The sequence below is a fragment of the Fukomys damarensis genome, unplaced genomic scaffold, assembly GCF_012274545.1.
Source record: "Fukomys damarensis isolate Sample0158 unplaced genomic scaffold, DMR_v1.0_HiC HiC_scaffold_22, whole genome shotgun sequence".
NCBI classification, from domain to species: Eukaryota; Metazoa; Chordata; class Mammalia; order Rodentia; family Bathyergidae; genus Fukomys; species Fukomys damarensis.
This window is the reverse complement of record NW_022900934.1, coordinates 15,419,964-15,447,389: the sequence shown is the minus strand read 5'-3', so window position 1 is coordinate 15,447,389 and position 27,426 is coordinate 15,419,964. Positions and strand designations below refer to the sequence as shown.

Sequence of the window (27,426 nt, the reverse complement as noted above, 5' to 3'; positions counted from 1 at the left end):
AATCCCTGGTACAAAAAGAAAAGAAAAAAAAAAAAAAAAAAAAAAAAAAGGACAAGAGTTTTCAGCAAAGGTGACCTTTATGAACTTCAGCATCAGCAGTCCTTGGGAACCAGAGCTCAGCTGAAGTCCCGATTGGTGAGGACGAGTGGAGCAACGAGGGTCCAGACATAGAGGAGGAGGCACATCCAGCTGGAACTAATCTTGACCCACACGGCCGGCCACTTGTTGGACACGGTCTGGAACTTGGCATCAGGGCTAGAAATCAAGAACATCAAGTAAAGGAACCTTGCCAGGCCGGGACAGGAGGATCACCATGAGTTCAAGCCAGCCAAACTACATAGTGAGATCCTGTCTCAAAAAAAGTAAAGGAGCTGAGCATGGTGGCACACGCCTGTAATCCCAGCACTCGGGGGAGGCTGAGGCAGGAGGATCGCTCTGAGTTTTGAGACCAGCCTGGGCTGCATAGTGAGTTCCAGGTCAGTCTCAACTACATAGTGAGACCCTGTCTCAAAAAACCAAAAAAACAAAAACAAAAACAAACAAACAAACAAAAAAGTAAAGGAACCTGGTATTGACATCCTGCAGCTCCTCTCAGCCAAGTCCAAGAAACTTCCCAGCAAAGACTGGGTAGCATTGTTACCCGCACAGGATTCTAGTAGGAGACTTAAGCAAGTTGCTCTTTTTAGCTGTTTTGAGTATAGGACTCTGCTTCAGCATAAAAGACTCCAGCTATTCTTAGTGCAAGGTTCTTCAGGAATATCTGGCTAATTACTGGCAGAAGTCTAGACTGAAATGGCCTCCTTGAAACTCCTTCCTCAGTGCATTATTACTTTGAGCAGAATACTCTGATAATGGCCACATCTACGCACAGAGAAAACTAGTAAACAAAGATGGGTAGACTGCTTTACGTCCCGATTTTCTGTCTTAACCCAACTCAGCTCCAGATGATTTGTACTGCAAAGAATCCCAATTGGGTTTTAATGCTAGAGGAGGCAAAATCAAAAGTATTTTAAAGACCGGGAATTTAGCTCAGTGGTTCCACTTCCTGCTTTGCAAGCACAAGGACCCAAGTTCGATACCCAGTACAAACAAACAAACAAAAAAAAGTAAAAGTATTTTAGAAAAGAGCACCCAACACAGCTTCATAAGAGGAGTAAGAGAAGGGCAGGGGACTTAGCTTAGTGGTTCCAGCGCCGGCCTCACAAACTCAAGGACCCGAGTTCGATCCTCAGTACCAAAACAAAGAGTAAGAGAAGAGACTCTGTGGTCAGGACAATAGCTAAAGATTTTTAGGCAGTGCAAGGGCTAAGTGGTCCTCCGTATGTTCTGTCTATGCCTCCTACCTGTACCAGTTGGTCAGGGTCATCATGATATACAAGGAAGCCAAGCAGAACATCAGGTGGCACATGGAGTAGTTGTACTGTACTCCTTCTTTCTCATTGTCCACAACCCGTTGAGGCTGCCCATCCTCTTCGTCACCACCTCCACTGGCAGTTGTGTCACCAAGGATCACGCTGTCACTCCCCGAGAGGGTCAGCTTCTTTGCTTGGCTGTGGTTGGAAGTGCGGATGCTGGAAAATGATCCCAAGGAAGACAAATCAGAAAGAAGCCTTAGCCAGGCTTGGTGGCACACGCCTGTAATCCCAGCACTCAGGAGGCTGAGGCAGGAGGATTGCTGTAAGTTCAAGATCAGCGTGGGCGACATAGTAAGTTCCAGGTCAGTCTCAACTACATAGTGAGACCCTGTCTCAAAGAAACAATAAAATAAAAAGTTTACCAAGACTGCAGAATACAGGATCAATATACAAAAAGCAAGCCAGGTGTGGTGGCACATGCCTGTAGCCGAAGTATTTCGGAGGCTGAGGCAAGAGGATAGCCACAAGTTAGTTCAATCAGCCAATCTGGGGTATGTAGTTAGTTCAAGGCCCACCTGAACTACACAGTGAGACTCTGTCTCACACCAAAAAAAGCAATTGTATTGCTATATACTAGAAATAAAACTTAAAAGACACTGATTTCATTTACAATACCATCAAAAAAAGTAATACACTAATAACTATAAACTACCAAAAGCAAACAAAGACCTAAATGAGATAGCTCAGTGTGAAGGTCCCGAGTTCAATCCCCAGTACCACAAAAATAAACTTTTTTTTTTGCACGGAGGATCGAATTCAGGTCCCTGCAATTGCAAGGCAGGCACCAGAACCACTGAGCTAAATCCCTAGCCCTAAACTTTTTAAAATTCATGAATCAAGTGATTTTTGTCAAGGATACCATTACAATTTAATGAGGGAAAAAAGTTTTTTCAGCAAATAGAGCAGAACAACTAATTATTCACAGGGAGAAGAAAGTTGGACCTCCTACCTCAAACCACATACAGAAACAATAAAAAGATAATCCTTTTTTTCTTCCTTCAGACAGGGCCTCACTATGTAGTTCAGGCTGGGCTTAAAGACACTATGTTGTCCAGCCTAGCCTTAAACTTACAGCGATCCTCCTGCCTCAGCCTCCCGAGTGCTGGGATTACAAGTGTGCGCCACACCTGGCAAAGACAACCCAATTTAAAAACAAATTTAAATAGACATTTCTTTACAGAAAATGATACAAATGACCAATAATTACATGAAAAGATGCCCATTATTGTTAGTAATCAGGGAAATATAAGTCAAAACCAAATGAAATGCTACATCACACCCCCTATTGTGTGTTTACAATAAAAAAGACATCGGAATGATAAGGAGATGGTAAAACTAAAGAAGTCATGCACTGCTAAAAGGACTAGAATATAAATGCAGCCAATCCAGAAACATTCTGACAGCTTCTCAAAAAGTTAAGAACTAACCATATAACTCACAAATTCCAGCACTAGCTATATATCTAACAAAACTAAAAACAAACAGCCACTTTAAGTGTGTTGGCACGTGTCTGTAATCCCAGCAATCTAGGAGGCTGAGGGAGGAGCACCATGAGTTTGAGCTCAGTCTGGGTAATACTTAGTGATACCCTGTCTCAAACAAAAAATAAAAAAAGGAGTTCGTAGCTTATGTGCAAGTTCTGGGTGCAATCACCATGCCCTATCCTATCAATACAACCACACAAAAACTTACACACAAATATTAGTAGCTGCATTTTTCATAGCAGTGACTGCTAGTGGGTACACTTCAGAGGAACAGAATTTTTTTGTGAGTGGCTGGGGATCAAACCCAGGGCCTCACATGAGCTAGGCATGCACTGTACTACTAAACCACACTCCCACCTCAAAAATGTTTTTCAATTGTCATGATAGTTGCACAACCCTGTGAATACTAAAAGCCTACTGAACTGGCTATGTGAGTGGAATGGATTTTATGGTATATGAATTCTATCTCAACAAAAGTTAGGCCAAAAGCATAATAGTCATAGACAACAGAGAAACAGAGGAGTAAACCTCTGAGCTAGAAAATTTTTACTGACAAAACTGGAAGCCAACCCAAGGGCTACAGTTTGCCAATTCACCTTCTAAGGATTTTTTCTTTTTGGAGACACAGGGCCTCAGACATGACTGAGCTACTTCCCCAGGAGCACCCCTCATTTTATGTTTTTATTTGTTTTTGAGGCTCTCATTAACGTAGCCTGGGCTGGCCTTGAACTAGTGATCCTCCTGCCTCAGCCTTCTGAGATCTGGCATTGCAGGTGAGTGCCATCATGCCTAAGTCCTGCCCTAGCTGTTTTGAAATTGGGTCTTGCAAAATTGCCCTGATTAGCCTCAAACTTCAGCTTCTCCTGCTTCAGCCTCAGAGTAGCTGGCATTACAGGCAGGTTCCCCTGCACCTAACATAAGCAATCTTTTTCACAAATTAAGTTAATCTATACACATAATGTGAAAAACCATCCACAAATTCCTATTTCAGATATGTATATTTATAGTGTATGTTCCTAATTTTAAAATTATATATCAAATGATATAAAATGATGTACATATAAAATTATATCCAGGGATACAGATAGAATTAAAAAAGGAGGGCCGGGGATTTAGCTCAGTGGTTCTGGAGCCTGCCTCATAAGCACAAGGGCCTTAGGTTCGATCCCTGGTACAAAAAAAAAGAATTAACAAAGGAAAGCAATTTACAGTATTATTTGTCAAAATGTTACTCATGTGGGACAAGATATGGAGGAAAGATACCTTCATCTCCTACTTTATACATATCTTCTCTTATTTTATTAACATATAAAATTATCCTTGCCTATTTTGGTAATTTTATATTTTTTAATTATCAAAGTAGAGCTGGGTGTGGTGATGCACACCAGGAATCCCAACACTATGGAGTCTGAGGCAAGAGGATCGCCATGAGTTTAAGACCAGCCTAGGCTATGTAGTGAGTTCAAGGCTAGCCTGAACTACACAGTGAGACTTTGTTTCAAAAAACAAAATACAGTATAAATAAATAAAGTAATATCTGCCATTGTACAAAAAGCACCAACAAAAATGGAAGGATGGGTGTTAATGGTTAACATGTTAACTGGAAAGTTTTTTTTCCCCAGTACTAGAAATGGAACTCAGGACCTTGTGTTTGCCAGGCAGGGGCAGTGCCATTAAGCTACATTCCCCAGCCCTCTTTCTTTTCCTGGAAACTTAAAAAAAGAAAAAATTATATATACAGATATATCTATATATATAAATAGATGGATAGATAAAAAAATTCTACAGCTGAATTATGTATTACCATCAGAAAACAACCTTTTTTTAAAAAAATTTTTTTAAAAAATTTTTGCAATGCTAGAGATCAAACACAAGGCCATGAGAATGCCAGGGAAACTCTTTACCACTGATCTGTACCTCCAACCCCAATATTTTTTCTCTGAAGAGATAACCCACTTGATTTTGAGAACCACTGTTCTAGTTTACATAGCGTAAAGAGAGGATTTCATCCTCCTATAAAAAGAAGACATCTCTTGCCGGGCGTGGTGGTGCACGCCTGTAATCCCAGCACTTGGGAGGCTGAGGCAGGAGGACTGCTTTGAGTTCGAGCCCAGCCTGGGCTATCGTGAGTTCTAGGTCAGGCTGAACTACCTAGTGAGACCCTGTCTCAAGAAACCAAAACAACAACAACAACAACAAAAAGAAGACATCTCTGTATGTAACTGGAAGGAATTATCTGATGAGATGATTTTCTGAACTGTTAAGAAAATATACCAAACTGAGTAAATGAGATGAGTAAAGGACTTTTCATTAAAGATATCTCAGTTGTTTTAATTCCTCACACTGGTTCTGAAAGCAAAATAGCTTCTCTTGACTCCACTATTAACATTGACAAGATTATTATACCAAGATCCCTTTTAACTTACCTAGAATACACAAGGCAGATAACAAAGACAATTACTCCCAACACACTCTCTGAGTCCAGAGAGTGCCCATTCCCTGATGGCGGAGCTGAGGTGGGGACCACAGCAGTTGTGTTTGTAGGAGCCACAGTCGGTGCAGCGATGTGTGTAATGATGCTCAAGAGGGTGGGGTTGCAGGAACGGTCTGAAAAGGGGAACATGTGCAGCCTTAGTTTTAGCTCATCTACAGCAAGGAGGATCTGAGGCTGCCTACACAGCATCCAGTCCAGATGTACGTGCTATGCTGAAAAACACCTGAAATTCAGCAGTTGGTAACGTTTGTGTCACAACCAGTGATTTAGTTTTAGGACCAAAAAGGAAACATTATCTATCAAATTTCACAAATATCTATTGTGATATCATTGGTTTCATGGTTTAAAAGAGTGGTGGTTAGACCAGGGACTTAGCTCAGTGGTTCCACCGCCTGCCTTGCAAGTGCAAGGTCCTGAGTTTGATCCCCAGTACCAAAAATTTAAAAAATAATAAGTAAATAAAAATAAAGCAGTGGTGGTGAGCTTACAGCACACGTGCCACAGTGGGCTATTTGTATCATTGAAAGCTCTAAAAGGTTTGCCATCACTGGTTTAAAGGTCAAATCTTTTTAGTTCTACAGTGCCAAAGGTTAATACAGGCACTAACCCCTGGTTTTCTTTAAACATAGTTACTTAATAAAAATTAGACTGTTCCTGGGTGGGGGTCTGCAATTTTGTATACCTTAAAAAGTTAACAGGATATCCTGAGAAATAATTGTATAATAGCTCTAAAAAGAGATTTTCTCTAGCTATTTGTTAGAACCTATGACACCTAAGTAAAACTCAATTAACTCTACAAAAGGCCAAAACAAAGTCACCTGTGTCCAGAGCTCTTGACCAGTATGACTCAGTCCTAGCTAGACCCAGTCTCTCTAAAGGAAGGTGGTCCTTCAGGCTGCCAGCTATGAGTAGTTAAGAAGAGATATGGGGAATAAAACAAAGTATCTACAAACCTTCAGTAAACACTGTATATTTATGTGTAGTTGCTATTCATTTCACATTTATACTACTACTAGTTTTTGACCCACCAAAGAAATACTTCTCTATTTTTATCAAATGAGTTATTGACGTTCCCTTACCAGGTTCATTGGTCATGGCTGACCACGTGAGGTACAGGGTGTACAGCGTGATGATAGAGGACTGCAGGAGGCCAGAACGAGGCTGGTGTTCCTATGGAGTCAAAAGGAAGACAATGCCATAAAAATCCCAAGGGCTGACTTTCTAAAAGCCAGTGTAATTCCCTGGGATTCACTGGTGTGTTAGTAATGGAGAACCTTCCATTTTGTTTGATAGCTGAAAGATGACAAGTAACCTTTTAGTATGAGCTGGCCTACAAAATCTTTAAGAACAACAAAGCATCTACTACCGGTTCTTAAGGCATTTCATAATCCTAAAAGTGCGCATGTATGACACGGGGCCACTGATTCCCTAGTCCCTGATATAATGGCAAGAGTCTAAACTCAGCCCTACCACTACTACCTATCTACATGATCCATCACTTCTTTCAGTTTTCTCTTTTAAAAGGTGAGATGGTACCTAGACATTATACCTCAAACTCCAGGAATTTTTCAGTCTATTAATTATTTATTGATGCTGGTGATCAAATGCAGGCCTGAATTCTCCCACTAAGTTACACTTCCAGCCACATATAACACTTTTAAGATGAAACACAGGAGCATTTTGCTTTTAAATATTAAAACCAGCCATCTTTTTCATTTTTAAAATCTTGGCTACTCAGAATCATTCCCATGATTTAAACATTTCTATAAGAACTATGTATTTCCAAGTCACCTAGCTTTCTTTAATGATAGTGAAACTAGTTACGATATTGGCACTCAACACCTTTATTAAGTTGCTATGAAGAGTATCACAAAATGGAAAAATATTTAAGTGAGTAAACATAAACAAACTCACTGAAAGGCTACATAGGTTTAAGCTCAGCATTACTTAAAAACTTTTCAGAGGAAACAGCAGAAAATAACCATACCTGAACTTTTGAGAGTATGGAGATAAAAGAAACCACAATGCAAAGGATCAGATTAATGCTGATGAAGAACTTGTTTTCTGTGCAGCCATCTGGTTTGGTGTAGTATGCAAAGAGCAGCCCAACAGAGACGATTGACAAGATATAAAACAAGCTTGTAACACATAGTAAAGCTGGAAAACAGGGAAACCAGTGTGAAACCAGTGTGAATTGTAATTTCTACAATTAAGACCAATTTTCAGCCAGGCGTAGTAGCGCACACCTATAATCCCAGCACTTGGAAGGCTGAGGCAAGAGGATCGCTGTGAGTATGAGACCAGCCTGGGGTACATAGTGAGTTCCAGGTCAGTCTCAACTATATAATGAGACCGTGTCTCAAAAATCCAAAAAAAAGATGAATTTTTCTTTTATTCTATATGAAAATGAAGATGCATTAATTTGCTCTTATGGTAGTCAGTAATTTACAGCAAAATTCCATAAATCTCTAATGTCATAGTCTAAAACCGACCAAGCAAGTGAATTCACTTCCTGGGTTACTTCATTTGGTTTCATGAATTGAATAATCAAGTGTGTTACTACTCCAGCTGGGGTAAACTGCCAACTATGTTCTAATTAATGTGCACCATAAACTCTTCTCAGCAGCCTAGATGGTTCCTGGGCTCTCAGATGGCACAGGTCGCAGAAAGCTACACACCAAAGATGATGTTACGAACAAACAAAACAGCCATCTTTTTAAAACAGTTTTTCCTTTGCAGCCCTTGGCCACCTAAACTTCTTTCCCATCACAAATAATGAGACTATCCCAGAGCTGGGAAAGTTGTTCATTTGCTATTTTCAAATGTCTACAGAAATGTTCTTTTCTATTCACAAGACTAATCAGTAGTTAGCTGAACAAAAAAGAACATACACAACATTAAGCCTGTGTTGGTTAAAAAGCACAGACTCATCTGAGAAAACTACTTTCCTACAGTATTCATCTCAAAGGATTTTGCATGTTTAATGTCTTTTCATCTGAATATACAAGATTTCTCTAAAAAAAAAAAAAAAAAAAAAAAAAAAAAAAAAAAAAAAAAAAAAAAAAAAAAAAACCAAAAAACTAAAAACAACTGGGGATATGCAGCTCCGTGTGAGGGCCTAGATTCAACCCTCAATACTAAAAAGAAGTAAAGGTTTTTAAGAGATTCCCAGCTGAAATGTCCAAAACTGAAACGGTACTTCAACCAACTTAAGTGACCAAGAACAGAGTAAAGGTTAAGTAAATTATGGTATATTGTGTTGTGGAATACCAGTGGAATTATATGGAATGCCATGCAGCTGTTCAATGAATACACCGTACCTATATTCATCATAAAGACAGTGAAAAGAACAAGTCATAAAATAATATAGTGTGATTCTGTTTACATTCAAATGAAGGGCCAGGGATGTAGCTCAGTGGTGCCATACCTGTCTGGTAAGTGCAAGATCCTGCATTTGATCCCCAGTACCCCCCCAAAATATCAATTACATTTCAATGCAAAAATATGTATATGCATTAATATCCAAATGTCTAGTAACCTAGAAAAGAAAATCGGTTACAGGGAGGTAGAAAATTCCATGTTTTGTTTCTGATAAATCTTTTGCAGTGCTGGGGAGGAAACCCAGGGCATATAAAGCGCTCTATGTGTGAACTATATCCCCAGTTCCATTCTTTACAAATTTCTGTCATTTGTGTTTATAGTAAAAACAGTACTTTTTTTTTTGTTGAAGGCTAAGCTAAGCTGGGTATATTGTATTCCTGCAATCCCAGCAGAGGCTGAGGCAGGAAGAGCACCATTTCAAGGCTGGCCTGGATGACATGGCAAGTCCCTAGCTCAAACACTCAAACACACACACACACACACAAAACCTGGGCACAGTGGTGCACACCTGTACTCCCAGCACTCTGGGAAGATGAGACGGGATTGCAAGTTCAAGCCATCCTGGCAATTTAATGACTTACTGAGAACTTGTCTGAAAATAAAATAAAAAAGGCCTGGGGATATAGCTCAATGTGAAGGCCCTGCCTGGGTCTGTCCTATCTCTGGTACTGAAAGGAAAGAGAAAAAAAAAGGGCTGGAGATTCAGCTCAGTGGTTCCGCCTCCTGCCTTGCAAGCACAAGGTCCCAAGTTCAATCCCCAGTACCAAAAACATAAAATAAAATGAAGTATGGAGAATGAAGCATTCTTTCCCTCAGTAAATTTTTCCTACTCTTAAAAAAAAAAATTAAGTACGGCATCACTAATAGAACTATACAATCCTTTCCCATCATTAAATAAGCTGTAAGTACTATGTAGCCCAGGCTGGTCTCAAACTCAGTGATCCTCCTGTCTCAGCCTCCCGAGTGCTGGGATTACAGGCATGCTCCACCACGCCTGGCTTTATACATTACATTTAAGTCACTGACGATTTTAATGTATACCCTGCTTACTGCAGCACTATGGCTCCCACAACTGGTTTAGATACCTACCAGCATTCCAGACTCTGGGGTTTCCTTCTTCCATTTTATTCACCCATGCCTCATTCCAAGAGTGAGCCAAGTCTACCAAGAGTACCAGCTGGATGAGGATGAATAAAGCGGCTCCTATCAGGCCAACAACAAACAAGACTATAAAGAAAGAAGAAAGAAATTCTTCACCACGGGAATAAGGCTGCAGAATATTAACCATCTTAACATTTGAAGCAGATTTCCATTCAGCATACTGCAAAACTATGACAATTGCAATCTCAAAGGCATTTTCTGAGAAGGGTTCTATTGGATTTCAGACCTTTTAAAACTTGTTTTAGCTTGGTTCAATGGAGGTTTATGACCTGATATTCCAGGTGGTTTTGTAAGCCTTTTCCTTTACTTTTTGGGGGATGGGGAGGATTGTTACAGAAGGAATCAGTCAGTGACATACAGAGAGGCAGCAGAATGGAAGTAAAATAATAAATTTACTCATTGATAAGCACATAAGCCATGCCTGGATCGACGACGCACTGGGTTACAACTCCTCCTTTTCTAGAGTTTCACAGCCTTGACTTCATTTGGGTGGTTACATTTCATTCTCACAGTTCAAATCACGGTCACAGAATAGTTAATCTTTTCAGCCCAGACTAGCAGTTCTTTGCAGTTGGGGAGTTTACCTTTAAGATTCGCTTAGTTATCTATTCTAGTCCATAGGAAAGGGAGTGTTCAGGGCCAGGGGAGCAAAAGTTAGCAATGGGTTCTTTCATTTAGACACTTTTACGATCAGGTGGCTCCAGTCTCATCAGAGCTCAAGACCTTGACTGTTATCTCAGGGTAAGACCAAATGCCTCATTCAGCAATTAGTGCCTTCTGCCTATTAGTTTTGAGCTAAACAAAACAAACTGCTGTTAGAGACAGCAGAAGCCATTTTACACTGTAACACTTTATAGGTTTTTGCTATTTATAAAAGTTTTCCCTATCAGGATCACAGTGGAAATCTCAGCTGTCACTCAATGCCATGTTAAAAATCACAGGTTAAGCGTGTGGTGGCGCACACCTGTAATCCCAGCACTCGGGAGGCTGAGGCAGGAAGATTACTTTGAGTTCAAGACCAGCCTGGGCTACATAGTGAGTTCCAGGTCAGTCTCAACTACATAGTGAGACCCTATCTCAAAAAAAAAAAAGCCAGGGATTTAGCTCATTGGCACTGCACCTGCCTCACAAATGCAAGGAACTAAGTTCGATCCCCAGTACCAGGAAAAAAAAAATTAAAAAGCAAGCAGGTAAAAACAAGAGATTATGGAACACACAGGAGTTACAAGTCCTCATGCTGACAAACTCTAATAAACTTTGTCAACTGAGATGATAAAGTATTAAAATATTAGAAAAAGATTAAAATGCAGTTTCAGAAAAGCCGAGAAATGAGATTAATGTATCCCGTACTTAAATCAATGTCTTGATATTAGTACCAAGTCATTTAACTGGATACCATCCCATTTCATAGCCAGTTTGCAAAATCGCTAATGGAAATGTACATCTAAGTTAATCACCTGTAGAATTTGTACATCTTATAATTAATCCCTCAGTTCTGAGCCATACCTGAGGTGAAATAGCCCTCAGGGATGTAGAAAGATCCAACCATGATACCAATAAGGGCAGCAATTTTGAAGAACCAAAACCTGTTAAAATATAAAAATGCATTTATCAAGTGCTAATTTTCATTCTCACACTGAGAAAAATGAATTTCTACATGCAAAAATAAAGACTTAATAACAATTCCAATGGGAGAGGAGGGGGGATGTAAAAAGAATTAAGATGTGTTATGTACATATATCAACTTCCCAGGATGAATGTAATCGTTATGTAATACAAACATGTACTAATAAAGATAACTCCATTTCTTCATTTGACTTGAGTATTTCATTCAGTATTTCACACAAAGGACGTTAGCACAGAAAATAAGTCATTTATGATCCCTGGTACCAAAAAAAAAAAAACGTCATTTACATTCAAAATGAAAGAAATAGGTAAATTTAAGAATCTCCCTAATTTCAGCACTTCAGGGTAAGAATTTTTCTAGAATTACAAGGAGTTCTAACAGTTTTTGCTATTAACTATTAGATTATCACCAAATCCTTTACTTATACAGGATATAAATCACTGTCCACAATCTCAAGTTCAATACTAGCAAAGCAGAACCAACCCTTCAGTGCATAATCTTCAATAACTGCTTTGTTTTTTATAAGTATGTATAATACATAATCACTATGATTACCAATGATTATGATTGGTACATGCATGTAATTTATCTTCTTTTTCTTTTAATTTCATCCCCTACACTATTTCTCCCTCCGTGCTCCTTAAAACTGTTTGTTCCCTTCCCATTTTCAAAAGTTCTATTTTGGGGCTGGGGATTTAGCTCAGTGGCACTTGTGCCTGGCCTTGCAGGTGGCAAGGGCCTGAGTTCAATCCCTGGTATCGCAATAAATAAATAAATAAACGAATAAATAAATAAATTTTTTTCATCATTTTTCCCCATTCCCTTTCCTCCCCTCTTCCACCCTTCCCTCTTCCTCCTTCTACCTCTTGTTCCCTCTTTATCTTCTATTTTGTGTGCTCTCTCTCCACACACACACACGTTTCTCATAAAAGAAAAACAATGTAATATCTAAGCTTGTCTGACTGACTTATCTCACTCAGCATTATGGTCTCAAGTTGTATCCATTTTCCTACATCCTACAAGTGACTTAAATTCATCTTTATGACAGAGTAGTATTCCACATTCTGTATAAACACATTATCTTTATTCACTCATCCGTTGACGGGCATACAGGCTGTTTCCCAAATTTAGCTATTGTAAACTGTGCTGCTATAAACATGAGTATACATGTATCCCTGCAACACATGATATGTCTCTGAATCTTTCAGAAAGATACTTAGAATGGGAATAACTGGGTCAAATGAAATTTTTTTTTTTTTTTTGGTTTTTTGAGACAGGGTCTCACTATGTAGTTGAGACTGACTTGGAACTCACTATGTAGACCACGCTGGTCTCCAACTCACAGCAATCCTCCTGCCTCAGCCTCCCAAAGAGTGCTGGGATTACAGGTGTGTGCCACCATGCCCAGCTTCAAATATTTCTATTTTTAGTTTTTCTGGGGAATCTCCACACTAATTTCCATAGTGGTTATACTATCTTACACTCCCAACAACAATGTAGAGGTGTTCCTTGTTCCCCTCTGCAGCCTTCACTATCATTTGATTTCTTGATGACAGACATTCTTTCTGGAACAAAATGTAGTTTTAAAATTTTCATTTCTCTAATGGCCAGCAACACTGGGCCTTTCTTCATGTATTTATTGGACATTTGCACTTCAGAGAAGTGTCGATTTATTTCAGTTGTCCATTTTTTGACTATGTCTTTTATTCTAGCAGGTCTAATTTTTTTTAGTTCTTATATTACTGCTCTGCCCCAGAAATAACAGGTAAAAATTCTGTCCCATTCTGTAGGTTGTCTCTTTGCTCTACTGGTTGTTTCCTTTGCTGTGCAGAAGCTCTTTAATTTGATATAATCGCATTTATTGATTCTCAATATTATCTCTCATGCCATTGGGTTTCTGCTCAGAAAGTCCTTGCCTACACCTGTCTTCAAGAGTTTTACCTATTTCATCTTCCAGCAGATTGTCTGTTTTAAAATTTTATTTTAAAATTTAGATCCTTGATCCATTTTTATTTTAATTTAGTGCATAAAGAGATATATGGTTCTCACTCAATCTTCTGAGTATGGATATCCAATTTTCTAAGCACCATTTATTTAATAATTGCCTTGTATGGCAGGACAAAATGTTATCAAGCTTTGGAGTTGAAAGACCTAGCTTCAAGCTCCATCCTCGCTGGCTGAGAGATCTCAGCCAATGTTAATTTATCTCTTCTTTACTATATCTATTAAGGGTGGTTATAATACATACAAAATTTACAAAACTCCCTTCAGTGCCTTGCATAGTGTTTTGTTTGAAAGGTGCTCCCTAAAAATCTAGATACCTGAAGCAAAAGTATTTTAAAAAAACAAGATTCCCTATCCCCTATATCAGCCATAGCGAACCTTTTAGAGCTTTAAGTGATACAAACAGCCTGCTGCAGCATGTGTGACACAGGTTCACCACCACCACCCCATGTTACAAGGCTCCAACTGAAAATGACACTGAACCAAGGTGGTGCTGCCACGTCTGTAGTCCCAGCATGCGGGAGGCTGAAGAGGTCAGCCTGGGCTATCCAGAACCAGCCTACACTACATAGTAAGACCCTGTTTCAAAGAAAAAAAAGGGGGGGCTAGGGATTTAGCTCAGTAGTTCTGGCACCTGCCTTGCAAGCTCAAGGACATGAGTTCGATCCCCACTACAAAGAAAGAAAAGAGAGGGGGGAGGGAAGGGGGAACAGAGAGAAAATGACATTAGCTGGGCATGCAGGTACATGCCTATAGTCCCAGCACTTCAGGAGATTGAGGCAGCAGGATCCCCACGAATTCAAGGCCAGCTTAGGCTACACAGTAAGTTCAAGACCAGCCTGAATTATGCAGCGAGACCCCATCTCAAAAAAAGAAATAAAGATAATGACACTCAAACAATTCAAGGTAAGTATAAAGGACATAAGGAAATCATAACTAACAACTATACTTTGTAAGGAAGACTGTAACTTCCAACTTCCAGGACACAGCTGAAGGTCATAAAAACTGACTCAGTTAAGAAAGTAGGCCGGGGATTTAGCTCAGTAGTTCTGCTGCCTGCCTCACAAGCATAAATACCCAAGTTTGATCCCCGGTATCAAAAAAGAAAAAGAAAAAAAAAAAAAAAAAAAAAAAAAAAAAAAAAAAGAAAGAAAGAAAATAAAATAAGGTAGAAGGGCCTGGCCCTGAGATCAAGACAGCCCAGAGTCAATAGTAGGGAGGATAGAGACCTGGGAAAAATGAACCAAGAGCCCTCTGCAGGCATGGCTGGGCTTGCATTCTGCTTTCTAAGGTTTTGGGTAGCATTATCTATTCAGAGGTTCTCAACGTGTACGTATTGAAGGTAAGCAGGGTCTTGGCAAAGAGAAGTACAGGTGGCCAGGAAAAGACAAAGCCAAAAGAAGAATTAAAAGATCCGGTGAAGGACACATCAATGACCAAGGCCAGGGACCTGGAGCTCAACAAACAAAGGCCTCATTGAACTGGTGGGTTTCTTGCCCAGGAACAAGGTAGCCATATCCTTCTAAAGAATGTTTCTATTGTGCTTACGCTGATAATGTGAGCAAGCCAGTAATTTTCTGAGGACAAAAGCACTAAACTGGGAGTCCATTTTGCAACTCATTTGAGTCCCCTCCCAGGTTAAACAACCAGTAAGCTGTTTGCTTTCACTTTAAATAAATAAAAAACTTTAAATAAAGGCTACTTTCTGCTTTTGTTTTGTAATAAATATTCTGCTCAGTGTGTGCTACTCTGTCTTTGCTTAGCAGAGCCTAATCATGCCTCTTTCCAGCATGTCCCGAAAATTCTTTTTCTGCAATGGGTACTAGCAAACCTGCCACAGTGGGGTGGGTTAAGTTTGGGAAACTCAGAGAACCAGCATGGTGAAAATTTCACATGTGTAATTAATCAGATATACATCTGGACCACTTATACAAATATTTCATTGCTTTCAACTGAATGGTTAACTGCTAAGGGGAAGGGGACATAAAAAGAATTAAGATGTATTATGTATATATACCAATGTCCCATGATGAATATAATCTTTATAATTATTACGTACTGCAAACATGTACTAATAAAAATAAATTTTTTAAAAAATTAACTGAAGGAGAGGAGGAATCACACTACAACATAACCAATTAATAAACAATCTTACATACCCGTTGTGTATTGCTGCTCTGGGGTCTTTACTTGTTTTTACTTTTAACATGAGTAAACACAAAGCAAAGAAAAAGATGGCCAATGCAAAATTGATCCGATATATGGCTTTATAACCAACCAGCACATCACAATCTTTATCCACCTTTAAATCAGCCACTTTGATTTTAAATCCCCCTTCACAGAATCCAGGAATCTAGGGGAAAAACAACAATTTCAATGTGAGGGGAATATCCACATTAATCAAAGATTCAATCTCACTATAGGAAGACCTGGATTTATAGAACTGACCACTTCAACAACTGCAAAGACTTTTCTCTGACTTTTAATTGATTAAATCTTGTTACCAGATAGGATAAACATTTGCATTCAAGAATTAAGTGTCCTAGAGCTGGGGGATTTAGCTCAGTGGTTCCACCACCTGCCTTGAAAACACAAGGTCCTGAGTTCGATCCCCAGTACCAAAGAAAAAGTGTCTTCCTTTAACTTTCATACTAATGAACTTGTCTTAAATTCCCCTATGAGACTTTCTAGCTACAACGGACCTCTTTCTGTCCAAAGGTAAGGACTAGTATAGCTTTAAAGTTTAAACCTGTATGCAAAGAAAATGCCTTGGGATCACACCCCACCCGCAATCTCCTAATACTAGAGACTGAACCAAGAGAGCGTGGAACTGCAACCCCAGGCCTTTTCAAAATTTTATCTTGAGACAAAGTCTTGTCAAACTGCCCACTTACCTTGAATTTGTGATCCTCTTGCCTCAGCCTCTTGAGTAGCTGTGATTACAGGCATGCATCATGAAATTCAATTCTGGAATTCCTTTTTCTTTCCTGGGCATGGTGGCACACATCTGTAATCCCAGTATTAGGGAGGCTGAGACAAGAGGATCATGAGTTTGAGGCCAGCCTGGGCTACATGTGTGGTCAGGGCCAATCCAAACCACAGAAAAAATGTTTTCGCTGGGCTGTTAGAAACAATTATAAAACAAATATCGTAAAATCTAATAAAAATAACGGGCACTGTTACTTCTACTTACTTTCTTCAGCTCAGTTTCTATACTTTTTATCTGCATGATATAGGACACAGCTGTGCCCAGGAAGAGAATTGCAGCATAGATGAATCGAGTCACAGTGGAATTCTTACTGTTGGGACAGCAACTACACAGCAAGCATGATGCACTGCCACAGAGGCATGGAACCTGTAATAAGAACACCCCGGGCTGCATGAGATCACCTTTACTGCAAAGATATCAGAGAGTAGAAAATGAGGCAAATTCAAATTTCACAAAGTTGACAATTTCAAATGAAAAAATTATGTAGTTAAAGTATGGGCTCTGAGTCAATATTATTTCTGCCATTTTATTTTAGGAGGTTATACAATCTAACCCAATTTCTTCCCTCCCTCCCTCTCTCCTTCCCCCCCACCTTCTCTTTCTTCTGAGATACGGTCATACCGTGTAGTTCAGCCTATCCTTGAACTCACTATGTAGCCCAGGCTGGCCTCAAACTCACAGTGATCCTCCTGCCTCAGCCTCCTGAGTGCTGGGATACAGGCACGTACCACCACGAATGGCTAACCCAATTTTTGCATCTGTAAATGGATTTAATAATAACAGAATTTCCCTCCCTCAGGCTTGCTATATTAAATGAGCATTTAACACAGTGCCTGGAACACAGTAAAAGTCCAATACACATTACACTCACAGGCAGCATATTTTGTGTTAAAACAATAAAAGAATGCAAACCCAACTGCACTTACTGTTTACTAAGCCTTGTTACCAAAGCTGGTGTTACAGCACAAAGCAACATTACCTGGAAACCCTCTTATAAACTTTGCTAGCAAGTCATCTAGCTCCATTTAAGAGTAATCGGAAGTTCCACAAAATACTAAACAGAATTACTATATAATCCAGCTATTCCTCCTAAATACATATACTCAAAAGAAATGAAGCAAGCTGGGCGTGGGGGTGCACACCAGTAATTCCAGCACCTGGGAGGCTGAGGCAGGAGGATCGCTGTGAATTTGAGACCAGCCTGGGCTACACAGTGAGTTCCAAGTCAGTCTCAACTACATAGTGAGACCCTGTCTCAAAAAAACAAACAAACAAACAAAAAGAAAGAAATGAAGCCATTATTCAAACAATAGTTTATATATGAACATTCAGAGCAGCACCACACAATCACCAAAAGTGGAAGTAACTCAAACATCCATTAATTGAGAAGATGGTATAAGTAAATGCAGCATTCTCATTATTAAGGCATATAAAGCAATCAAGTATGGTACATGGTACAACATGGGTGAACCTCAAAAACACCATTCTAAGTGAAAGAAGCCAGAAACAGAAGGTCACATATTGTATTATTCTGTTTATAGAGAATATCCAAAACAGATTAACTCAAAACACAAAGATGACCAGGGAGAGGAATGTGGGGGTGACTGCTTATGGGAACGAAGGTTTCCCTCCAGGGCTGTGGTGGCAAACCTATGGCATATGGGCCGTCGCCAGCTGTTTATCATCACTGAAAGCTCTAAAAGGTTTGCCAACACTGCTCTAGGGTGATGAAAATGTTCTGGAATTAAGATGTAATGGTAGGGCCGGGCAAGGTGGTGCATGCCTGTGATCCCAGCACTCTTTGGGAGGCTGAGGCAGGAGGATCACTGTGAGTTCAAGACCAGCCTGGGCTACATTGTGTAGCTCCACGTCAGCCTCAACTACATAGTGAGACCCTGTCTCAAAAAACAAACAAACAAAAAAAGATGTAATGGTAGCATAATACTGAATTACTAAATGCCAACGAACTATACACGTTTGTTCTGGTACCAGGGATCAAGCTTAAGACCTTGAGCTTGTGAGGCAGGCGTGGTGCCACTGAGCTAAATCCCTGGCCCTAACAATTCTCATCTTGATTCAATACAATAGCTCCTATCTTTTTGCAGAGACTGGTCTGGAACTCCTAAAGTAGTTTAAAGATTATTTTAAAGTAAAGGCATTTGAGATTCAACTGACACAGGGTACAGGCCTTCTTAGGCTGGTGGTGTAGCTCACTAGTATAGCAATTTCTTAGCAAGCACAAAGCCTCAGCAGAAGCCATGGGTCCCATCCCGAGCAACGACGCCCCCCCCCAAAAAAAAGCAAGGTGTTGTGGCACACACCTGTAGTCCCAGCACTCTAGGATGCTGATGCAGGAGGATCACCACTTTGAACCCAGCCTGGGAAACTCAGTGACTTAGTGAGACCCTGTCTCAAAATATAAAATCAACAGGTCTGGGGGAATACAGCTCAGTGTGAAGCCCCTGGGTCCTGTCCCCACACAAGCATGTGAACCTCATCAGAACTTCCCTCCTGTTACGGTAGATAGATAAATTAATTATCATGCAAGCAGTTTGACAAGGCCTGCCCTGGAGGAGCCAACAGGGAGGACAATCAAGACACATTCACAGAAGGCCAGCATTATAAAAGAGAAAGTACTACATCTGAGTGCTTCCCCTAAAGACTAATAGCAGTGATTGGTATTCTATTGATTTTTTTTTTTTTTTTTTGAGACAGGGTCTCACTACATAGCTCAGGCTGGTCTAAACTCACAATGTTCCTCCTGCCTCAGCCTCTCGAGTGCTGGGATTACAGGCGCACACCACCACGCCCGGCAATTGGTATTCTAAATAAATATCTGGTTGGGGAAACCAAGATTTTAACCCACCCCTTCCAGGAAGATTCCTGACCCACCTCCCTTGCGGAAAATCCTTGTTTGGTCTACAAGACTTGCTTCCCCATTTGATCTCCATTTAATCAATATTATCTAAACAACTATACTTGTCATCTTACTGGATAGTCATAGTTTTGACTCACATTGGGATTTCCCACTGGATCAATATAACCTAAGCGACTGTACTTGTAATCTTACTAGTTGACTATAGTTTAGTCCCACCTTGAACCCGTCCTACTTTATGGCTTTGCTCAATAAAAACACCTCTGGGAAGCAGGGTGGGGGGGGAACCACTTTCTGGTCCCCCTCCTCTCAGAAGCTATCTTTCTCCCAAATATTTCCTACTTAACCTCTGTTGTTCCTGTGGGACCTAAATTACAAGCCCTTGCTAAATGGCAAAGGGCCTAGGACACAGTGTCCTGAACCCCTCCCATTGAGCCACAGCCCCGACCTTTGTTCCAGCCCTGGCCTAAGAATGTGTATCACTCTTGTATTGTTTGAAGTCCGGATCTGAATCTACCTGTAAATTAGAGACTCCAGACAAAGAGCCCCAAGTTAATTGACAAACTGTTTGCTCATCCGGAGTGTCTTGGTGACCTTTGAGACATCCTATGGGTGGTACCTGTCACTCATCAATATGTGACTTTTGAGCATGTGACTGCTGACCACCAGCTCAAGTCAGCAGACCTTTGTCCCCTGTCTGTGAGCCCAAAAATGTTAACCCCCTCTTTTACTCCCTATAAGAGGACCTCAGCCCCTGAGCTAGGCGCCTCTGAGCCAGCCACTTGGTTCTGAGAGTGCCGTCTGGCCAGACTAATAAAGGTCTTTTACCATCTAGCCTGGTGTGTTCCTTCCTGGGTTTCTCGTTCCTCGATAGCGCTCACAGAGCCTCATTGGGCTTTAGGGCCCAACATTGCAAAGGCCTTTTGGGCTGTTTGCGCTCCGTGGAGAGAGTGGAAGTGAGACTTTTAAGTCTTACAGTTCCTAGAATTTATTCTTTAATTTTAGAGATCACAAATTCACATTTCAGATATCTAGCAGGTTTTGAGAGTTGCATCTATTCCCCCTCTATCACTGGGAATAAAAGCAGCAAATCCTGGGAAATAAGGTTATCATAATTTTTTTTTTTGCAAGAAAGATTTAAGGCCATGGAAAAATAACTTCTCACACCTGTTTAAACAAACATTATCACAAATTTTATCTCCTACTTATCCTTCTAAAATATCAGCCAGACACATACCTGTAATCCCAGCACTCTTTTGGGAGGCTGAGGCAGGAGGAACACTGAGTTTAGACCAGCCTGGGCTACATAGTGAGTTCCAGGTCAGTCTCAACTACACAGTGAGACCCTGTCTCAATAAATAAATAAATAAAATAAAATATCATCTGTGCTCCCTTAATAATACATATATTTGAGGCCGGGATTTAGCTCAGTGGTTCCGCCACCTACCTCACAGGCGCAAGGTCTCAAATTCAATGTCCAGTACCAAAAAAAAACTATTTGTCTTTTGGAAGATGAGGCAGGAGGCTCGCCATGAGTTCAAGCCCAACCTGGGATATACAGTGAGTTCAAGGACAGCCTGAACTACGTAGCAAGACCTTGTCCCCTTTATACATAAAGTATATAATTTGGTCTTTCCACAGAAACCTATTTCTCTCCCCGTCCTTTCTTCTAAGCCAAAAATTCCAACCACCCCTGTGAGTTACTCATCACCAAGCATTGCTCTATGCATCTTGCATACATAAACTCTTTTATGGAAAAAATTTTTTAAATAAGTACACTATTTTTTTTCTTTTGCTAATCTGTCACTAGTCAGCTTAACTCCCAAGACTCCAGCACCCAAGAGGGTAGCAAGAAACCTGGGTTGACATAAAAGACTCCATTTTGTTTAAAACCCACCTTTTGGTGGCTTAGCTTGTCCTCTGTGTAACCTCAAGATTGTTCTGGGAAAAACCCACCTGCCTTTAGAGACCACAAAGTGTGCTTGTGGCTACCATAAAACTGACATAGCAAGAAGGGTTTATGAGGCTTACCTGCCAGAGGTACTATGTGATCCCCATCTGAGCTCAGGAATTTTCCTGTGAGAAGACCCACTCCCTAGCTAAAGCATTTCATGCTATTCTGGTTGAGAAAACAGGAGGTGCCTTTAACTGATCATAACAGATGTCCTCAGGAATTTTCCTGTGAGAAGACCCACTCCCTAGCTAAAGCATTTCATGCTATTCTGGTTGAGAAAACAGGAGGTGCCTTTAACTGATCATAACAGATGTCCCAGATGTTTTAACTGTGCATTCCTTTTTGCTTCTGTAGATGTGCTTTAGGCTTAGATAAAAAAAATTTTACACTGAGGTAAAGGGGAGGGGGAGCAAGGGGTAAGGGTTTTTTTGGTTTTTTTCCTTCCTATAAATACAAAAACTGTACTCAATTTCATCTTGGGACCTGACTCCATGGTCAATTCCACTGGAGGGTAGGTCCCAGCCGGCAAAATAAAGTTGTTTGGATTTTATCACCATGTCGTGTCTTGGGTAAGGGTCTCGCTGAAGGACTGGGCATAGCAGTAGAGAAGGCATTTCCTTCCCTATCTTACGTTACTCTTGCTCTTCTACAATCTAATCCCTTACACAGCAACCAGAACCAATTCTATCAAAACACGGGTCAGGGCTGGTGTGGTGTCCCATGCCTGTAATCCTAGCACTCTGGAAGGATGGATGAGACAGGAGGACCACAATTTGAGCCCAGTCTAGGCAACTCAGTAACTGAGATCCTGTCTCAAAATAAAAATAAAAAATAAAAAGGGCTGGAGATGTAACTTGGTGCAAAGGCCCTAGGCTCAATTCCCATTACCACCAAAAAAAAAAAACAAAACCAAAGAGGCAGATCGGTATAGGGGAAATAAATGTAATGCTAAACCTGCTAGATATCAAGTACGCTGAGCTCATAAACTGAAGAATGAATTCTAAGGAAGAAAAGTTAAGAATAGGAAATATTTATTAAGGCTCCTGTTGACAAGAGGACCCAAAAGTGGGTTGCCACAAATCCCACTTTACAAAGGAAGTTTTATAGAGCAAAACTCCTGTTGAGAGACAAGAGGACCCAAAAGTGGGTTGCCACAAATCCCACTTTACAAAGGAAGTTTTATAGAGCAAAATCACAAGGTGGATACAATGTGGGTCAAAACTATGATCAACAGGGCCGGGGATTTAGCTCAGTGGTTCGGTGGCCTGCGTCATAAGCGCAAGGACCTGAGTTCAATCCCCGGAACAAAAAAAAAAACAAAACTATGATCAACAGTAAGATTACAAGTATAGCTGTTTAGTTAATATTAATCCAATGGGGAAGCAGGTCATGTAACAAGAGTATGCAGAAAGAACAAGGACCTTTTTAGGAAGAGATGAATCAGGAGGTCCTGGTAACCCACCTGGGTGACTTTTGTCTATCTAGACTTTATCGGACCAGGTAGTACCAATTATAGTACTGTAGACTGCTTATCTTTTGGGAAGGCATACAGGCCTGGCCATACCATCTTTATCTTAAGGCTGGGCCTTTAATGGATGCACCTGTAGCCACAGTTGTAATGTAATTTTATCCCCTGCACTGATTCCCTCAAGGGCCTAGCCCTGTCTATATTATTCTTACCTAACTTAGCTGTCTATAATAAGATCACTCTACTGGCTTCTCACATCACTTAAAGTCCTTAAAAACCTGTAGTGCTGGAGATGTAGTTCAGTGGTACAAGCACAGGCTTAGCACGTGCTTCGCTCCTGGCATGTAAAGCACACACTCACGTAACATAACACCCATAAGACCATATAATGAATATCTCCATGATTTTGTTCCCTGCCTTTTGTAATGCAATGGTGAAGTTCAAACCCAGGACACCCACAATGCTAAGTAAGCAGGCTACCATTCAGCCATGCTCCTGTGGGACTGCATAACTTTGTAATCCTAAATTCCTAGCCTCAACTGTGATTCATGTAAATTAACAGGTGAACCTTTAGTAGTTCTGGGTAAATACATAAGATTGTTTCACTCCTTGTCTGTGGGGAAGGAATGTTTTGAAAACCTTGGGACTTTCTTTACGCAACTGTTAACCATCAACACATGACCTAGTACTGCAGAATACTGCCACTATGTAACTGCTGACCACCAGCACAGACTAGCAGACCATTAACCTTTGCCCCCTGCCTACATGCTTTGAGTATAGACCCCACACCCTGCCTATTCCCTTATAAAAACAGCCTAAGCCTCTGAGCTGATGCCTCTCAGTTACTTGGCTCCGGGAGTGCCTTCTGGCCAGACTAAAACTAGTCTGGTGTGTTCCTTCCTCGGTGATTCTCCCTGCTCGTCAAGCTCCTGAAGCAATAGCTGGGCTACAAGCCCTGCATCTTGGAGGCCCTTTCGGCTGTTCAAGCTCCTCGGAGTGGAAGTAAGGCCCTAGGTCTTATACTACCAGCCCCCTGCTGTCTTTCTTGTTTCCTTTTCTAGTATTTTTTTCACTCATTTCACTCTGTGGTGCAGTATTCTGAACTCCCTGCTGTTCCTACTAAACAAATGATTAATAAAATTTAAAATGCTTCGTTGGAAACTGGATAAAGATGTGGTTTTTCTATAAAATGGAATATTACTCAGCCATAAAGAATGAGAAAATAGATTCATTCATAAGAAAATAGATACATATTGAAGATATACTCCTAAGTGAAATAAATAAGTCACACATGTGTAAATACCGAATAGTTTCTCTGGTGTGAATAATCTGCAATAATACATAAGATCCTAATAAGGTTACTGACATTTAGAAATGGGAAGAAAAGAGCTAAAGGTGTAGGGAAGGTGAGATGGGTAGGGGAAGGGTAATAAGGGAAAAGAAAAAAATGTGAGATAATGAAAAGATGGAAATAAAGTGTTTGTAGATGGGGAGGGGAGGAGAGGGTGAAGGGAGGGCAGGGGTATGGGGAAAAAATGAGAATCAAGACTTGTCATGTAGAGGTACAAGATCCCAACAATGAATGTAACTGTACTGTATCCCTAAAATGTACCAATAAACTCAATTAAAGCTGGAAAAAAAATTTTAAATGCTTTATCACTATAAATGCTTGAATGGAATTAATTAAAACCTCAAATCAAAGCCAAAACTTAAGTTTCAGGTTATCAGGATAGGAAAGATATGTTTGCTCCAAAACTGCACCACTATGCTTAGACCATTTTTTCTTTCATGTGACAGAAGAAAAATTGCACAGTAGACAGAAAATACAAGAATCATTTCATAAGGCTTTGTGTGCATCAGACCAACTATGTAAAAAAATTATAAAAAAAATATTTTGGGGGGGTCACCAGGGATCAAACTTGGGTCTTTGTGCTTGCGAGGCAGGCACTGGAACAACTGAGCTAAATCCTCAGCCCTAAAATATATTTCTTTAGGGCAAGATCAGAAAAATTAGAAAGACACTACTCAATGTACCTCTAATGATTCAATGTTCTAAGATCAACTATATTCAAGGATGGAAAATACATGGCATTATGGTTTGCGTCTAGATGTCCCCCCAAAGCCTCAAATGGTCACAGTGGCTTTTCAAGAGGTGGCTGAATCTATAGTGTGTGATGCTGGGATTAAGGGTGTGTGATTACTAAACCAATGTACTGACTGGTCTGGTACTTAATCCTAGTAGTCTGGATAAAAGGGGCAGGGAGATGCTGTTAAGCTTCCCTTGGTTTTGCTGTCTTCTGCTGCCATGTACTGTTACCCCTCTGCCACAGGCTGCCGCTCTTGCCTTGAAGCCAGCTGATCAGACTGAAACCTCTACAAACCATGAGCTAAATAAATCTTTCCACTTTAACTTTGGGTGCCAGGTATTTTGCCTCAACAATAGAAAAGACACATGATATCCCTAAAAAGTGATACTTGGTAAAATGTTAAAAATTCAGTTTATAAAAAATTAATTTAAATTAATTAAATGTCACGGGATGTGCTCAGGCTGAATCCTTGGTCAATTTCATCAGTTGGGGAATTAGGAAATGATTTCAAGGAGTCAAGTTCCTCATGTAACAGGGACCTAAAAGCTGGGCCTACAGATGTTCAAAATTGACTAAAAGCAGGATAAAGTCTGGCATTTCTGTCTTCACTTTTTGTTTTGTTTTGGTTTTTTGAGGCAGGGTCTCCCTTTGTAGTTCAGGCTGGCCCTGACCTCACTATGTAGACCAGGCTGGCCTCAAACTTGAAGTGATCCTACCTCAGCCTCCTGAGTGCTGGGATTACAGGCGTGCCCAGCTGTCTTCACTTTGTATCTCCCTTATCTCAAAATTTTGGGTCAGATCCCTGCTGGACTCTGCGGTAGGCATGTTAATCACTTAAGGAGTATCTATACACAAAAGATATCACTCTAAATTTACCTAGCCTCTTTTATTCCCTTTCAAGATTGGGGCAAACAAGGTAAAAGTAATTTCCAGAATTTGCTTGGACATCCAATTGCCAGTTTTTAGGAGGTCCAGTTTCAGACCCACTGGAGGCAATGCTTTTAAGCTTTCAGTCACTGTCCTAATAAACCTGCAGCCACCTCGGATCCCAGTAATAGCAGAGCCTCTCACACCAGTCCATAAGATCACCACTCCCTCAATCCAGCACACACACTTCAACACAGGAACTGAGGCTGTCCCCCAAAGCTAGAGCAGTCATCCACTGCCCCAGGAGATGGCCGAGTCTCCCAGAACCATGCCTGAGATACCCACCACTTCTAGACCAGCATAGCTATGCAAACCCAAACCCTTCCATGCCTTTTTTCCCTTTCCAGAACACCACAAGGCTTCTGTTGGTTTCTAAAAGACAGACCTTGAGCCTCTATAAAGTTATCTGTACTTCCCAGCGTGGCCATACTGACTAAAGCTCCTTTCCTGCCTGTCACTATTAACGACTGGTATCACAGAAAGGGGAAGCCTGCTCCGCCGGGCACACCAAAGTCAGGGCTTTTGCCCCAAAACTCCAGTGTGTGTGTGTATATATGTGTATATATATGAGGGAATTTAGTATATTCTGTCATAGACCCTAAAATTTCCTTTTTAAAATGTTTACCATTTACAAAATGATTCAACTCCTTTATTTACTTCACACTCAAACAGCTCTCGATGGGGAGGAAGGCTAAAGTGTTAAACTTCACAGATAAATGCCTTGTATAGGTTCTCCACAATGTCAGGTCACGGCTTCCAATTTTGAATAAGCCACATACCAGAGCTGTAGCAAGGCTTCGTTAAATCCCACTCCATAGCTTTGGCAAAACCTGCGCTGCGGAATTAAAATATTACTCAAGCCACCTTAAATTAAATGACGCCACGGTCTTTTGGTTTTGGTTTCGTTTTTGGTTTGTTTGTTTTTTTGAGACGGGGGGGGCGTTTACGATGTAGTCCAGGCTGGCCTCGAACTCAGGGCGATTCTCCTGCCTCAGCCTTCCGAGTGAGCCACATGGGCTGCTCCAAAAGACAGCACTTTAAAAAATGTTTCAAAACGAACAGAAAAAGCAGCGGGAGTTCTCAGTCCTTGGTCCCTGTCCACCTCCGGAGGCACCAGGAGTCCGGAAGGCTCTCGGGGGCGGGGCGATCAGAGTTGTAAACAATGGCGGTTGGGCCCCGCACTAACGCAAAGGGCGAGACGCTGGACTGCTCCCGGGGACAAGGCACACGTGGGCCTGGACCCCTGGGACCTCTGCAACCCACAGCCCAGTCTGTCTCCCTGAGGGCTCTGGAGCCTAGGCCCGCCCGGATCCGCACTTGAGGCTCCCTATCGCCCTTCCCCGAACCGCAGGTCCTCCGAGGACACAGGAATCCAAACTTACCCAGCTGGCGAAGGAGAAGACGCCCAGCACAGCCCCCATGGTGACGCTGGAGATGGAGGTAGTTGGTCCGCAAGCTTCTAGCTCGGCTGTAACTGCTAGCTGAGGCGTCGCCCCAGAAACCCGAAGGCTTCTCAGGCCGGAAACACAGCCCACCGTACGCAGGACACGCGGCAGGCGT

At 41.0% G+C, this 27,426-nt stretch overlaps 1 protein-coding gene and 1 long non-coding RNA gene across 3 annotated transcripts; one reads left to right on the top strand and one right to left on the bottom strand.

The window, feature by feature from the left end:
- Positions 1–27,426, bottom strand: Serinc3 (serine incorporator 3). 2 transcript variants are annotated; one of them, XM_010631460.3, is made up of 10 exons: positions 27,249–27,426; positions 16,760–16,921; positions 15,726–15,919; positions 11,442–11,521; positions 9,864–10,001; positions 7,381–7,550; positions 6,473–6,563; positions 5,326–5,506; positions 1,344–1,571; positions 1–255 (listed from the first exon to the last, which is right to left on the bottom strand). In XM_010631460.3, exons 1-10 carry the CDS (start codon positions 27,285–27,287, stop codon positions 117–119), a joined length of 1,422 nt encoding a protein of 473 aa, XP_010629762.1. In that variant the 5' UTR covers positions 27,288–27,426; the 3' UTR covers positions 1–116. The 2 variants fall into 2 exon arrangements, with proteins under 2 accessions (XP_010629762.1, XP_010629763.1); XM_010631461.3 differs by lacking the exon at positions 16,760–16,921 and having other exon boundaries at positions 2–255; positions 27,249–27,425.
- LOC117287226 lies at positions 3,632–9,966 on the top strand. The gene is made up of 2 exons (XR_004518442.1): positions 3,632–3,672; positions 9,830–9,966. It is a non-coding gene; the product is annotated as an uncharacterized LOC117287226 (long non-coding RNA).